Source organism: Tauraco erythrolophus, chromosome 8 (genome assembly GCF_009769465.1).
Source record: "Tauraco erythrolophus isolate bTauEry1 chromosome 8, bTauEry1.pri, whole genome shotgun sequence".
NCBI lineage: Eukaryota > Metazoa > Chordata > Aves > Musophagiformes > Musophagidae > Tauraco > Tauraco erythrolophus.
The window spans coordinates 2,070,693-2,085,173 of NC_141472.1; the positions used below are offsets into that span (position 1 = coordinate 2,070,693).

The window sequence follows — 14,481 nt, forward strand, 5'->3', positions numbered from 1 at the left end:
TGTTTTTTAACGCCAGAAATGAAGGCAGCAAAAGCACCGCTTGCATTTTTATTTTCAAGTCCATACTCATACTCTTATTCTTTGCAGAAAAACACGTTTTGAGAAAGTACAATGAAGAAATGCCCATAGTCAGCCTAATATTCAGTGTTTTCCTTAAATCCTGCTGTTTATCCAAGGTGCAGCAAGGTCAGGGAGGCAAAGAAAAAGTATATTATATAAAATTAATTCCTGTCCTTGACAATCAGAGGCTGCAGAATGCGCTTGAAGGTAAAAGGCTGACAGTAGCTATTTCAAATTAGAAATGTGTGATCTGTGTATCTCCCTGTAACTTTGATGGCATATGTCTGTCCATAGTTTATTATTTTAAATCCCTGGCTGTGCCTTAGCCTGTCCCCACTGTTTGGATTTGAGAGGACAGTCGCTGTGAAGAGAGAGATAGCTGTCACTCCTGGAGCAAACCTACCGTGCAGCTCTGCTAAGCTTCTGACTTCACACCACCGCAGATAAGTTTTTCTCTCTCTGGTATTACTACATTAATCCACCGAATCGGTTCACTCATCTGAGAGCAGTGCTTTGTAGAGGTTGAGACCATGGGAGCTGATCCTGCCACATGGACTTCTGCAGCCACACAGCGTCCAGCTGGACTTTCCAACTTTAGATAAGGCTGGAGCCTCCGCTTGCTGGCGCGAAGGCCTGAGCCAGAATCATACCATCCTTACGTAAATATAACTGCCAAGGTTTTACGGTATTCTTGGATCAGCTAACCACGCAGGGCCTGAGTAAGTCTACTCAAGTTTGGATGAACTACCCAGAGTCTTACAGAGTTGTATTAGTAGACAAACAAGTGCCTTATTAGGACAGAGAAAGAACTAGCATTAATTAATTAATTCTAATCTAACCATGATATAAAATGGTTTGATCAGCTTGGGTTTAAGTCCCTTTCCACTATCTACTTCAGCATATAACCTTGATGTAAGGAGGCTTTCTAAGCACTGACTTCTTTGAGGCTTTCATAACGACTGCCACCAAAGGAAGGAGACGTACTAGCTCGATTCAGATAAAGAAGAATTTGCTCAGCATCACCGTACCTGGTTCATTATGCAGTTATTCCTACAACCTGTCCTAAACCATATTTAATCACACTCGCAGATAAAGCTTAATATGAAACAGAAGAACACGTTAACTTTAGCAGAGCTGTAACTGTCATCAGCTTTGCCAGCAACATCAGCTGATGCTCCTGAACGAAAAGCAGCACCCGGCAGGGTGGCAGGGCCTCTGCAGCCACGCAGCTCTGTCGCCTGTGCCCCTCGCTTTGTCACGGACTGGAGGTCAACTTGGATTTCCTGCTCCTGCTCACTCAGAAAACGTTCATGTCAAGCTGTCTGCCATTTCTAATTTCCTCTTATCTCTTGCTCCGAGTCGTCAAAAAAAAAAAAAAAAGGCATCGTTGCACTGTTCCTAATATTTCCAACAAAAAAGGCAGATGACATTGGGCTATCATCAGTTCAGAGAGTTAGTTGGTGCGCTCGCTTGACAGCGGTTAATTTGTCACAATCCTTTCCTCCTATCTCCAGCTCAGCCAAGGAAAGAGGCGCAAGCTACAGCAGTGCTCTCCTGGGGAGATATCAGCAACCATTTCATTTCCTAGCAAGAGTGACTCCAGTAAACGCAACCAATTTCTACTCTCCTAGATTTCAAAGAACAGAAATGTGAACGATAGCTCTATTCCCGTAAGGAGGAAAAAAAGAAAAAACTTGTAGGAAAAGACAGCTCTCAATTTTCTCCTCTTTTATATTTGCTAATATTGTGACTGCACTTCTAGCTCCTTAGTGCCTATCTGAAGGAGTTGAAAGCACACAAGGAAGAAACTCTCTCAGTGTAGTTCTTTTTTATTCATTCTAACACTCTCTAAATTCAAGAGGACAGACAGACATTGCGAACAATCTTTCACTTACTACTTCCTTCACGATAAACCCTATTATTCTCTGTTTCACTACAACTCAAATACACTCTGAGTTATTATAAAGAGAATAGTTCTGCAAGATAACTAATATTCCCAGGCTCTCACTGAAATTAACTGAGTATTTTGGCATTAGGAACTTTGCAGCATCAGGCCGTCATTAAACATCTTCAAATTTGCCTTGTAGTTTTTTCTGTTTCTACAGTATTCACTTCAGTATATTCTGAAATAACCATCAATATTCTCGGGAGTCATGCTCCATGTTGCCGCCAAGAAGCGAAAAGAAAATTCAAGTTAGCTTAAGCATTATGAGGAGGCACAAGGGAAGAAAGAAAAACATAAATTTACATGGGTAGAAAAAAAGCAGATCTGGTAAAAACATGGAAAAAAACTTAAAATATTTTAGAATTATACTAAAACCAGACTTTATAGTATCCTTTCGCAATCAAAAACAAGTAGGATCCCTGTTACATAGCTTTTCAGTCCTTTGTTTCTCAGAATCTTGCATACTTACAGGTCTGGCAGTGATTCTCTGTGGGTCCCCAGCACCGGCCTGTGCAGGACTTGTGGCATCGACCACCTGCAGGACAGACAGAGAGATTAGAAGTGTGGCCTCCTTTCATTTCTTTGACATCCAGCAACTGCTGAGGAGGAGGAGGAGGAGCAACTTGTCCTTGGAGGAGTTTTATGCTTTACCAAGGCTGAAACAATGCCTGCAAAAAAGGTCTAGATAAAGAGTAGAATTGGTGTCAAATGTAGATGAAATATGGATACTTATCCAAGTGCTTTAAACCCTAAATACCTCTCTGCTATGTATAATGACTGAGACCTTTCAAAACAAAAAAGGATGAACAAGTCTAGAGGACTGAGGAACAATTTCATCATCCATCGCTGTTAACATTGCTCTCTACGTCCTATGTAAGACCCACTCATTCCTCCACCGGAGAAGGCATGGCTGTGCTAGAGAGGATACCTATCTATCTCATGCTCAATTTCATCTGAACGATGGGGCAGTACACTCAGTGCCTTTGATTAAAAGCCACCCTCCACCCCCAAAAGCTTGCGTAGTCTTCATGTCCAATATCATGGTAAAGGAAACGTATCCTGTGCAACCACTAAAGCCCAGCGACAGCTAACCTCACGGGACATTTCTGTTTCTGACTGCTGATTCTCTAGTTGCCCGCAGTTGACACTTCTGAGGGAACCTCACGTTCCTTCATGTGAGGTTCCTTCAGAACCCAGAGATGATGCTCTACACCATCCTTCTACATGCTGACATGTTTAGACCCTCAAGAGAAAAGGAACTGTAGGTGCTTTCACTGTAAAATAGAGATGGAGGAGAAAGAGTTAGTTGGCAATGGTAGCTCTTATAAACTACCTAGTAACTAGCAACTGAAACCTGCTTGGTCTGCAGAGGGAGCCCAGTTCATGTCTTCCATTTCATGGCTAAATGCTGACCACTGTGCGAGGAAACGGAAAGCAGGGAGAAGGACTGGCACCTTCTCCTCTGGCTGCCTCTTCCGTTATTTGAGAAAATACTCGGACAGTCGCACACCAGTTCTGACTGCAAGAGAATGCAGACTTCATTCCAGGGCTCCCATCCAGACGCAGCTGGAGCTCAGTCACACTCCTGCACTTAGCGCTTCTCCCTCCTGCATGCTGAACGCTCCCGGACCACGCACGGAGCGCCCGCCTTGCTGCACCCCGCGCCCCAGCCAAGCCCTTTACACTGAGCCAAACCGGGAAGGATGCACTGAGAAACCCAGCATTGTTCACGACTACGCAGTCCTCACCGCTGCTCTTGTGACCGCAGGAACCTGACCACGTCTTTGATTAAACTTTTATTCATCCTTGAATACTGCTGAGAATCTATTAAGTGAATTTCCCCGTTGAACCTGATCCAGAGCTTACCTTTCAATCCTGTATTAACAGCAGCTGCTGTTAACACTGCTCTATTAGACAAAATCAAATAGTTCCCACACATCCTGATGGGAGACAGCATTGGAGAAAACGCAAAACATCTCTCAGCAAAGGTTGGATCACCCCAAAAGAAAACACTGCTCCTCTGCTAGCAGTGTGCTTATACCTATGCGAAGCTACACAGCTGAGCAAACCCACTGTGATAGTTGTGTAAAGTCGGACTTTCTGCCACTTCTTCTCCAAAGCCAGCGCTCTTCCTCGGCACTCGCGCAGCATTCACGGTGCTATTGATGATGCTGTATGGTAATTACCACACTGTATGCCAACTACCTTGTTAAAACTACCAGCTCCTTGCTGCATTCATGTTCATTTAAAGCAATTATACTCGGGAAGCGTTGTTGCTGACATCACCGGCACATAATTTGCTGTCACGTTCTGCCATCTGTTTATTTAGATCACAAACGTACTATAACTACATAATGCAAACTCATTCTGGCTGACGGGGAGGGGACTCCATCTGGCATGAATAATGCAACTTTAATCAGTAATAATGATTATTATGATTTTTAAGAGACTACTGGAACCCTGTGCAGAAAGCAAATACATCCATATTGATTTATAAGAAGGGAATTTTACAAAGAAGGTCAGGTAAACAGCAAATTAAAGGAAGAATTTTAACAGAGAATCTCAGAAAGATTAAGTTTGTTTGTCAGCTTTGGTGCTCATCCAACTGAATAAAAATGATCCCCAGGAAGTGGGTTTTATAAACTGGCTGTCCCTGACCAACTGAAGAAGTGGGAAGGGGAAAGGGTAGGGCCCCAGATGCACATTCAAATAACCTTTTCACAACTTGCTTTGCTTGGTCCTCACCTGAGCAGAAGCATCCCTCCTGGGGGCAGCTAGGGAGGAACCGCAACACACGGACGGCAGAGCCTCCTCTTGCAAAGATGCTATTTTATGCCCAATCCTTCCTTGCAGTCAAATCTCTTGCCTGTCTAGCTTGAGGGGTCTGGAGTTCAGGGAGAAAGCCTGAAGTCTTGCAGCTAGATGCAGTACAAAGCACTGCACAGATTGCTTGTAACCATGTATTCCTGAGGCAGAACACCAGCTCGGCCCTTTCTTCCTTTTTCTGTCCCTGGATTCTACCCCCTTCTACAACACACTGTATGCACTGGGCTTTCCACTGCAGTAAATAACACTTCTGTTATGTACTTCTGTGTGAGATAACACAGAATAAGCTTCAAGCATCCCTCCAAGTGACCTCCAACTAGAGAGACTGCCCACACTTCAGCAAAAGCTACACTTAAAATAAAAATCCTCATATTTGAACATCCTAGGTGCTGAGCTGATCCTCAGTTTGCAACCAAAAATGTATTCAGCCAACTGTACTCCTCCTGGAAATAAAAGTGATCCAGCATCTTCAAAAATCATTAAAAAATTTTTTTTTAACTTGCATGCCTGCGTCCTGGTACATGACTTTGGCAGTGTCAGATGATCATTTGCATTTAAATAGAGATATTTAACAATATAGCAAGAAAAGTCTGCCAGTTTTCTTTTTTGTCATTGGGAACTCAAAAGTTTATCTGCTTCATTGTTTTCACTTTCCTGAGCTGCACAGACACGACAAGGAGCTGAGCTTGTAGGCAGCCCACCTCTGAACTGCACTGTGTCCTTTTGAAGGTTGAATATAGTAAGAATTAAAAAAAAAAAAAACCCGAACAAACTCCCTCCAAATTGGTGTCTATATCAGTTTATTTGTTTAAAAAGAAAAATGACTTTCTTTGCTCCCAGTCTGAACTAGTCCAGGTTCTGCCCTCGCCTAACTCAGTCCCTCACCTGTTTTCCCCCGCTGTAATAGGGGCAGATTGCGACCCCTTAAAGAGTAGCTCTGCAAATCTAACACAGAAACAGCCCCATGGAAGTCACCGTGAGTAGCCAGGGGCAGAAGGAGCATTCATGTGAGGTCTCACCATTAGAGCTGTATGTCAGGCTCAAACAATAACAAATCTATTGGCCCTAAGGCTGACAAGGTCCTTGAGATAATTATACTACTTCTCACAGATCTTTCTGTATGTATTTCTTAGAATTTTTAGATTGTAGTGAGCCAACAGATTTGAGAAAAATTTTTCAAACAGTTCTTGGCATAAAATAAATTATTTCTGTTATTTCTTGTGTGCCTAAAATATTCTAAACCCCTCCAACATACGTAAAGAAGTATGTTTCTAAACATAAAGAAAAAAAAGAAATAATGAAGAAACGGCCAACCATGGAACTGCAAAAGCGTTCTTCCTTTTGTTTTGATGCACCAGAGAGTAAAGAGGTAGAACTCCTTCCTATGATTTCCTCCACTGATCCTTTACATCAAAAAGAGGCTGAGTGTCCTAAAGTCCTGGTGGCAATGGGTGGAACCGAGGAACGCCCAGCCGCAGTGAAACAGCCTGTCTGTAATAACTCATCACATACATTATTACAATCCAACAGTGATTCAAGAATTAGCTGGAATTTGGCCAAAAAAAAAATTCCAAAGGGCTCTACTTTGTAAGCACTACCTCACCCATTCATTTAATTCTTGCACATTAGTGAAGGCACATAGAAAAAAAAAGAAAGAAGTTTGTGTGGTTTTTTTGTTGTTTTTTTTTTTTTTTCTAAGTGAGATATAGAAAGGAAGAACCTGGAAAAGTCTCCTGCCCCATTACAGATGTGACTCTAAAGTACATTTCTGCTCCTGAATAGTAGCATTGTTTTGCATACACAATGACTTTTTTTTTTTTCATTAGATTGCAGAGGAGGAGGGAAGGAGTTAAAAGGAGACTTAAATAAATTTTTACAGGGTTTGTTAAGAAACTTAAGTTTAGAAAGGGCAGATTCCCACTTGAACATGAGAATTAATTTTGCTTTGGCAAATTCCATGCAGAAAACCAATGGCTTGTCTCCCCTTCGCCAGTACTAGCACAGCAGATCTTCATCATGGACTCTGGTGCAGAGTATCATTGTTGTAACTTCCAGGATGGAGTTTTATTTGCGGTGATGCTTCTGCTCTCGCAGCCAGGGAAAGTCACCAGCAGAAAACGTTTGCTCACTAGCCTGGGAAAGACCAAGGTTACTTCATCCTTGTGCTTTCCTGAGAATTGAGAAGGGCTTTCCTTTGGCTTCAGACTGACTTTATTATTTCAGGAACAGCAAAACCACAAAGGATTAAGTTACTGACAAGACAAGAAAAATGAAGTCCTCCTCTTAGCTCTAAGCTCAGTGTAGTACAGAGAAGAAACACTGCTTCTTCCCCATCAGCTGTGCCAGCTGCCTCAAGCAGACTTGTCTTAGTAGGAGAAGGAAAGCAGAAATAAAAGGAATCGTCTCACTTTGGCACAAAGCTTGCATTTACAGATGGTTTCTATCAGGTTAATAAATCATTAATAAATGTTAGCATATCTGCAACACACTGATACTGATCTGCTAATAAACACAGCCAAAATAAAGTGCCTTTGATGGTTACAAGCCATGGTTACACACAGCCTCTTTACTCATCCATCAGTCTAAAATAATTGATTAACTATCAAAACATCTATAAATCATTTATTAGCTTCTGTAAGCTACTTATAAACTCATTCTTCACCTAAAAAAACTCCTGCAAAAAGACTAGAGATGCCATATAGAGTTTGTAGCCATAACTAGCCCTAGGTCCAAGAAGCTGCAGGAATACTCTGTGCTGAGTCCCAGTCTCTTTCCATTGCTTAGGTGGGACAGAAGATTTAAACACACCTGTGCGTGGTCTTTGTAGGCAGCTAAAACTCCATAGATTCACGTATGAAGAGATAACAAAATCAAAATACAATTCAAACACTGTGGCACAGCATTAATGAGAATTAAAGATACTATTGTTGGGATGGATTGTTCTGCCTTTATCAGGCTGTAAGCTTTCCGTGTCCTTGTCTGACTATTCCTATTGTCACACATTCATTCATTCACACTTCTTTGTTAAGTAAAAATCATTCTGCATTTTCTACCAGCCCTGTGCTAGTCTTCAGATCTCTTCTATTGATTTGAAAGTTAATTACCTAACAGAGACTCACACTTTTCAGGATTTCCTTTCTTTATGGCAGGAGAGACACATGTCACAAGAGAAAGTAAAACTTCCTGTAAAAGAAGAAAGCGTCTTGCAGAAACATGTAGTGCTCGTTTTCTCTTCCTCTCTGTAGAAGCGTTATGGGATACCGAAATCTAAGAGTCAGTTCATCTACTGCTGTCAAACTATGTTGCTTTCACTAATGTCAGATGAGTTCACCTCGGGATGTAGCACCAGTTTTCCAACATGGGATTAGTCCCATAAAATTCAGGCTTTTCTTTAACAAGCTGTACCTGCACTGATGCTGTTATTTTTATTGTGGTAAATGGCAACACTTCAACTGACCTTTCTCTCTGGCACCTGTATCGTTGCTTCTACCCCGAAGTCCCCATGCCCAATAGAGGCACCTTGCACAGATATTAACGGGATCCCTTTACAGTGAAAACTTGCATAGTGTTCCTCAATGATGAATACTTACACAGTGGAAAGGCACAGCGCCTTTTGTGGATGCTACCACCATCCACAAGCCACAGTTTTCTATTGTCCACCAGGTGTGTGCATCCGGCATACAGGGACCACTGGGGCTCAATAATGGTGAACGCAAACTCCCTCTAACAATCTCTTCCAACAGGGATTGCCAACTCTGCCACTCAACGTCTCTATCTTCCGGCCATCTTCCTCAGCAGATAAGAAGAGAGACGCACACAAATGGAGAGGGACTCAGGCACAGGCAGCTTAAAAGAAACTGGTACGGGAAATAGGTCTGGGAAATGAAAACAATTCAAGAGATACGCCCTGAAAGACAGGCATGGAGAGATACCGGGGCAGTGCGAGGGAGAGCAGGGAGAGGGAACAGAGATAAAACTGAACCGGCACCGAAGAAAACAAAAACTGAATACCAAAGGGGGACGCATTTTCTTGAGTAATGTGGGATGGAGACACCCTTGTGTGTGCACAGGGACCAGGGATTTGTGGAGAACTGCGAAATTACAGAGTATTGCCAGATATGCTGGTGGCAGACAGTTTTGATTTTAAGAGAGATTGGTCACCAGAGGTAAAGGAATAAATGGAAAGTCAAGGAGAGCATGTCAGCAGCACCGAACAGGCTCAGGCCGGCGGATTCATATCTATCGCTGACAGCTCCGAGCTGATAGGAAGCTCACTGTAATGTTACTTCAGCTGCTGCAGAAAAATGTCTTCAGGCCACAGTAACGACTACAGAAAGGGACCCGAGGGAGGTAATGAAGACACTGGTTATTCTTCTCTGCCCAGAACAGACAGCACGGGTAAGGCTGTGTGACTCGATGCATTAATTGGAGGTTTAGTCATCCACACAAAATAAAAACCTGCACATATGACATAGTCTAAAACTTTACACTGATTAAGCAATTAGGAGCTATTAATTATCTCTGCTTATAGCTGTTAGCACAGAGCAATGCAAGTGAATTCCCCCCACTGTGGTGGTAAATTAGTTCCAATCAGCATCAAATGCCTTTCTGAACACACACACGCACGGGGATCCCGAGAAAATGGGGAGACACAGCTGGAAGGCTAAATGGATAGGTCAAGTCATACCTGCTGCTTGGCAGGCTCATCAAGAACAACAAGCCCTCAGGAATCTTTCCTTGTAACCATTATTGTTAAAAATATATCCCCTCCAGTAAGCCATAGGTAACTGCCCATCCTCACACACTTGCAGCAGGACCTCTGTTCCTCAACAGCAGAGCAGCTCGGTCTCAGTCTACAGGGGGTCTACACTCGGGTAGAAATGAAACACCCTCCCTCATATGGATCATCCTCAAAGCACACAGTCCACAACAACACCAGATCCTTTCAAAAATACAGAGGTAGCTCTCGTTTTGCCTTTCCTCTGTGCGAAAGGAGAGGGCACTATTCCACCATCCGTCGATATTAACACTCACTTAGGATGTGGGGTTACATCCCACATTCTCCTTTGCTTCCTGTGATGAAGACTCTCACCTCCCAGGACAGCAATCCAAGAAACAAGTCTACGGGCTGTTCTCTGGCAGGGGAGAGCTTGGAGCAGGCAGCCATCCCTCTTGATAACACGGGTAGCTCACCAGCCCTGAAGGGAGAGAGCTGGACAAAGCAGGCAACCATTCTTGGGTTCCTGCCCCACAGCTCAGGGGTTATCTAAGGATCAGTCCATGCCTCTAGGACTATTTCTGTATCTTACCTGATGAGTACTTAATACTCAGAATTTCAACAGAAGGAGTAGAAAAGACCCCAACTCAGACCAACATGGGGCAGTTTCCACTGGGAAATGAGAGATAAGAGGAACAGACTAGAACGCCTTCAGGCAATGTAGGAAAATGAACCCTGCTCCTCCACGTCCTGGAGAACTCCTAAGCTGTTAATGTGTTCCATAAAAAGGGAGCAAAGTCCTTCTTACTGAAGAAACTTGAGTGCGAGCAGAAGACCTGGCTGTGAGGGGAAAGCAGGAGGTAAGCAGGCACTGCAGATTCCCAGCAGACAGACACCATAAAAAGCCAACATCTCCTATGCCTGCGTATTAATTTCAGTATTTCCTCCTGGTTTGCTCCCGGCAGGTACTATGTTCATGTACCTGAGCTACACGAATTTCATACCTAAGCAGCAGCCACTGCGATGCCTAACGCTGCGACACCCACACGCTTCCTTGCCCGAGGGCACTGCCCATTAGCTCTCGAGCCAGGTGCTTTTTAGCCCGCTCACAGCAACAGGCATTTCAGTTTGTGTTGTGACACATACGAAATTAAAAGCCACAAGCAAGGCAAGCAGCAGCGACTCCCACTGAACACAGCAATCCGACGTGCACCCATGTCAGTGCCCCTGACAAACCTTAAGCCAGATGCCTGTGCTCAGGCGCAGCAGCTGACTTACTGCCTGATGCATAATGTTGGCTGAGAACTGGAGGATGCAGATACAGGTTTCTTTTTTTGGACGCTGGGCGAGAAATCTCTGCACTGTTAGAGGAGATTTTTAAAGGAGGTGCTCAGCAAGCTTAAAGACACATTGAAAAGTAAGTGCCAAAGCTGGGGGTGTTCTTGTGCTTGTTTAATACCAACTCCACCTCTCAAACAGATCAAGTCAGTCAATACCACATAAGTCAAAATAACATCCTACAATAAAGTTCCTACAATGCTGCCAAAGCAGTAATAAAGTTCAAACAGAGGGGCATACAGTTTTCATTTTTTAAACAAAGCAATAACCTCAAAGAATGGAAATGAGAAGTTGAAATTGAAGTAGCTTTTAAAATTCATTTTACCTTTTCTTGATGCCATGTAATATTCCTAGAGGCTGGCTGAGTGCAGTTAGGTGTGCTAATATTGTGCAACTTTTGACTCAATTAGATTGAAATACTAGAAGGGAACTTCCCATTCCAATGAAATCTGGAGTCCAGTCTCAGACAAACTTTGGGTAAGTATCATAATATGCTTATTCGAACGTAATTGCTTATCCAAAATGTATCTCTGACTATTCGAAACAAAACTGATTGTTACAAAACAATACTCGGACAACAGAAGCCCTTTCTCTGTTGGAAAACAATGCTTGGGCATATACTCTGATATTTAGATTCGGTGTTTGCTATCCCCAAATATTCAATGAAAATAATCATACATATAAAATCCAGACTGCAATTTCCTGGATAATCTTCAGCTATCAGAGATCTGCACAGAGGTGATGCTGTGGGCATTCTGTGACTATCATGTAGACGTAATACAATGAATTCGGTATGAAGTTGTTTTCATATGCAGCAATTTGTATAAAAGCACTTGAAAACCCTGGATTAAGTACCTTACTCTGCAACTATTCCCAACATTTCCCCTATGCCAGAACACTTCACTGATGACGGCTTTTATGAGTTTTTGAAAGTGAATTACAAGTTCCTTTAAGAGGACTAGAAAAAAGATTTTGAGATGTGAAAGCTCCTTTCAACACTAGCCCAAGGAGATATGAATGTGGAGATCCTACACGCAGGGACAGAAAGCGTGAGGGACTTCAGGAGCATAAAATGCACTCTTCTTGTTTGCTTTGCTACTTCCTGCACCTTGCCCATTGCTTAGCAGGCAAAAACTTGCCTTCTTAGTCACTCAGCTTCATTTGAAGCCACAGCACTGTTGTCTTCCCTGCAGGAGCTGTGAAGGGATCAGAGAGAAGCCCTCGGAACAGCCCTGGGTTTGAGCAGACCAGAGCGCTTTAGCCAGGCTGCCCACAAAAGCAGGACAGGAACTTTAGCGACAGTTCTGAGAATTTCTGCCAAAACAGGCACGTGTAACAAAATCCTTAAAAAAAACCCTGCAGATGTGATAGCAATAAAAGCTTTGGGTGGTTTTGCGTTTTACGCAGGCAACAGAATAGTCTGGTGGGAGAAGCTCATCACGATGCCGGCTGGCTAGTCCCAACATTGCACCCACCCACTGCCACCCAGCGATACACCTCCCCAGTGCCCTGCGCAGCAGCACCAGCCGAGCCCGCTCTGAGCTGGCGGCTGGGACGTGCATCTTGCTGATCTAACAACAGAGGACTTCAAAAGGGTGGGAGGCACACAGCAGCTTCGAGAACGAGTAGATGCAATGAAGCGGCTGATTTTATAGTCTTTCTTTTCTTCCTCCTTCCCTAAGCAGCTCTTCAAAGGCAGCTAGCTAGAGCAGCTGGAGCTTGCTGTGAAAGACCAATTCCACCCACCCACCCACTACAGATCTGCCAATTACCATTCCATTGGACTATTTTAAATATTCAGAGTATTTGGGGTTTATTTCCTGCTTTCAAGAAACACTGGTGTTTGTGATAAAGCAAGCTGCTCACAATGGAAAGGGATGCTTCCATTTAAATGGGAAGTCTCTCCCTTGTGCAATATACTGCTTAAAGGCCAAGCTGCTTACAAGCAGGTGGTATACAGTAGCACATTGTACACACAGGTTGCCATTAAAATATCAGCATTTACCAACAGTTGCCACACACTGCAGTGTGGAGCACTATTAAATTCTGTAGCTACAGAAGCAGTGACACTTTAATACTTTTACACATCAGCATGGTAACCTGTTCCATTTGGTGAGAGACTTTCGCCCTGTAGCTGCTGTAAGGAGGAAGGAAGACACCCAGTAAAACACGGCCGCACTTGGGCAGGGAGGGGGTTGGTTCTGGGGTTGAGCATTTTTTGTTCATCTTTTTGAAAAATGTATTTTTCACTTCAGAGAGACGCCCACATCAGAAGTTCTTCAGAAACTGTTAATGCTGGCTTTCTCAGCGCCCTCCTTGCTGTGTTGGCAACTCGTAAAGATCCCTGGGCTTTGTAGCGGCTCCCTTGCTAGATCCCTGGATTAGGCTCTGGCAGCAGAAGGAGTTTCGGCCCTCACGACGTTATTTATGCGTATTAGCTAGGTATACTTGTGTTTGTTACTTACTTTTTGTTCAGTGAACTCAACTGTTAGAGGTATCGTATTTCCATTAAATGCCACGTCTGCCTGCCTTTCAAATCTGTTTCAAGGGCATTCGCCAATTGACAAATCCCTTCTGAAAACGCTGGCTGAAGGTATTTATTAGGAAACTAAACTGATTCCCTTTATTCAAAACACTGTTCTGGGTTGAGGAAAAACATTACAGGCAACTTCAAGCAGTTCAGCTTGCCATACTAATGCAAAACAAGTTCATTATATCACTGGATTTCATGCATTCCTCCATCTTCAGTTGCATATGCTTGGCAAAAACTATTCTTTGAAATAGATTTCTTCTGTTACGATATTTGTCTTTCAATTCCGGGTAAATAAATAAATTCTGTCCTGACTAGAGACTCCTTAATGGTAGGAAAAGCAACCTCCACGTATGCTGAACAAAAGGAGGTTGTGGGACTTTGTCTGTCTATATTCGGCTCTAATATAAATTTTCTTTCCAACTGAGCTACCCATGAAACTGTAACTGCTGCTGAAATGCAATGCTGCAAGCCCTTGAAGTGTGTTCGCTTTCACAAAACGGTTTAGTTATTTGTGGCTTTTTATCAAAAAGAACAGCTTCTCCTCCTGGCTTTGCCATGGTGACACCGGCGGCAGGGAACGTATTCTCTACCGAGACCACCTGTCTGCAGAGGCCGCGTTCACTGGTCTCCAAACATACATTTAAAATGTTAATTGAACTTCAAGTAATAACCTCATTGAAAGGTTATAATTTAACAAACTCTGCAATAACAAATGTCTTCAGCACATACTTTCTGGAATGCCATTTTCTCCATAGGTAGTTTCCAATTTAGATGTACACCAGAAATGATACACCAGCTATTCTGAAAGTTGGCTTTCAGTGTGAATTAGTCACTTCCCTCTTTTCTTTTCGCCCGCATACATTAACATACCGCTGTTACTCTGTAGAGCGAAATCCTTGTGCTTTGAAAAAGCACAAAGTAGCTTGCAGGAGCAACTGGACAAAATGCAGTTGTCTAATCTGTGTCTTGATTTACACATATTCATTATTTACACGTCATTGTCTCCTGTTAGGGAACATCCACTGGTATAAAGGCAAGCTTTCCTTGATATCTACGCTGTGT

General features: G+C 43.1%; 1 protein-coding gene across 1 annotated transcript in view; it reads right to left on the reverse strand.

Moving 5' to 3' along the window:
- ERBB4 (erb-b2 receptor tyrosine kinase 4) overlaps positions 1 to 14,481 on the reverse strand; it is a 390,281-nt gene that overhangs the window by 187,269 nt on the left and 188,531 nt on the right. The window contains exon 5 of the mRNA XM_086615834.1: positions 2,475 to 2,540. Coding sequence (XP_086471960.1) covers positions 2,475 to 2,540 — 66 coding nt within the window. The remainder of the gene's footprint in view (positions 1 to 2,474; positions 2,541 to 14,481) is intronic.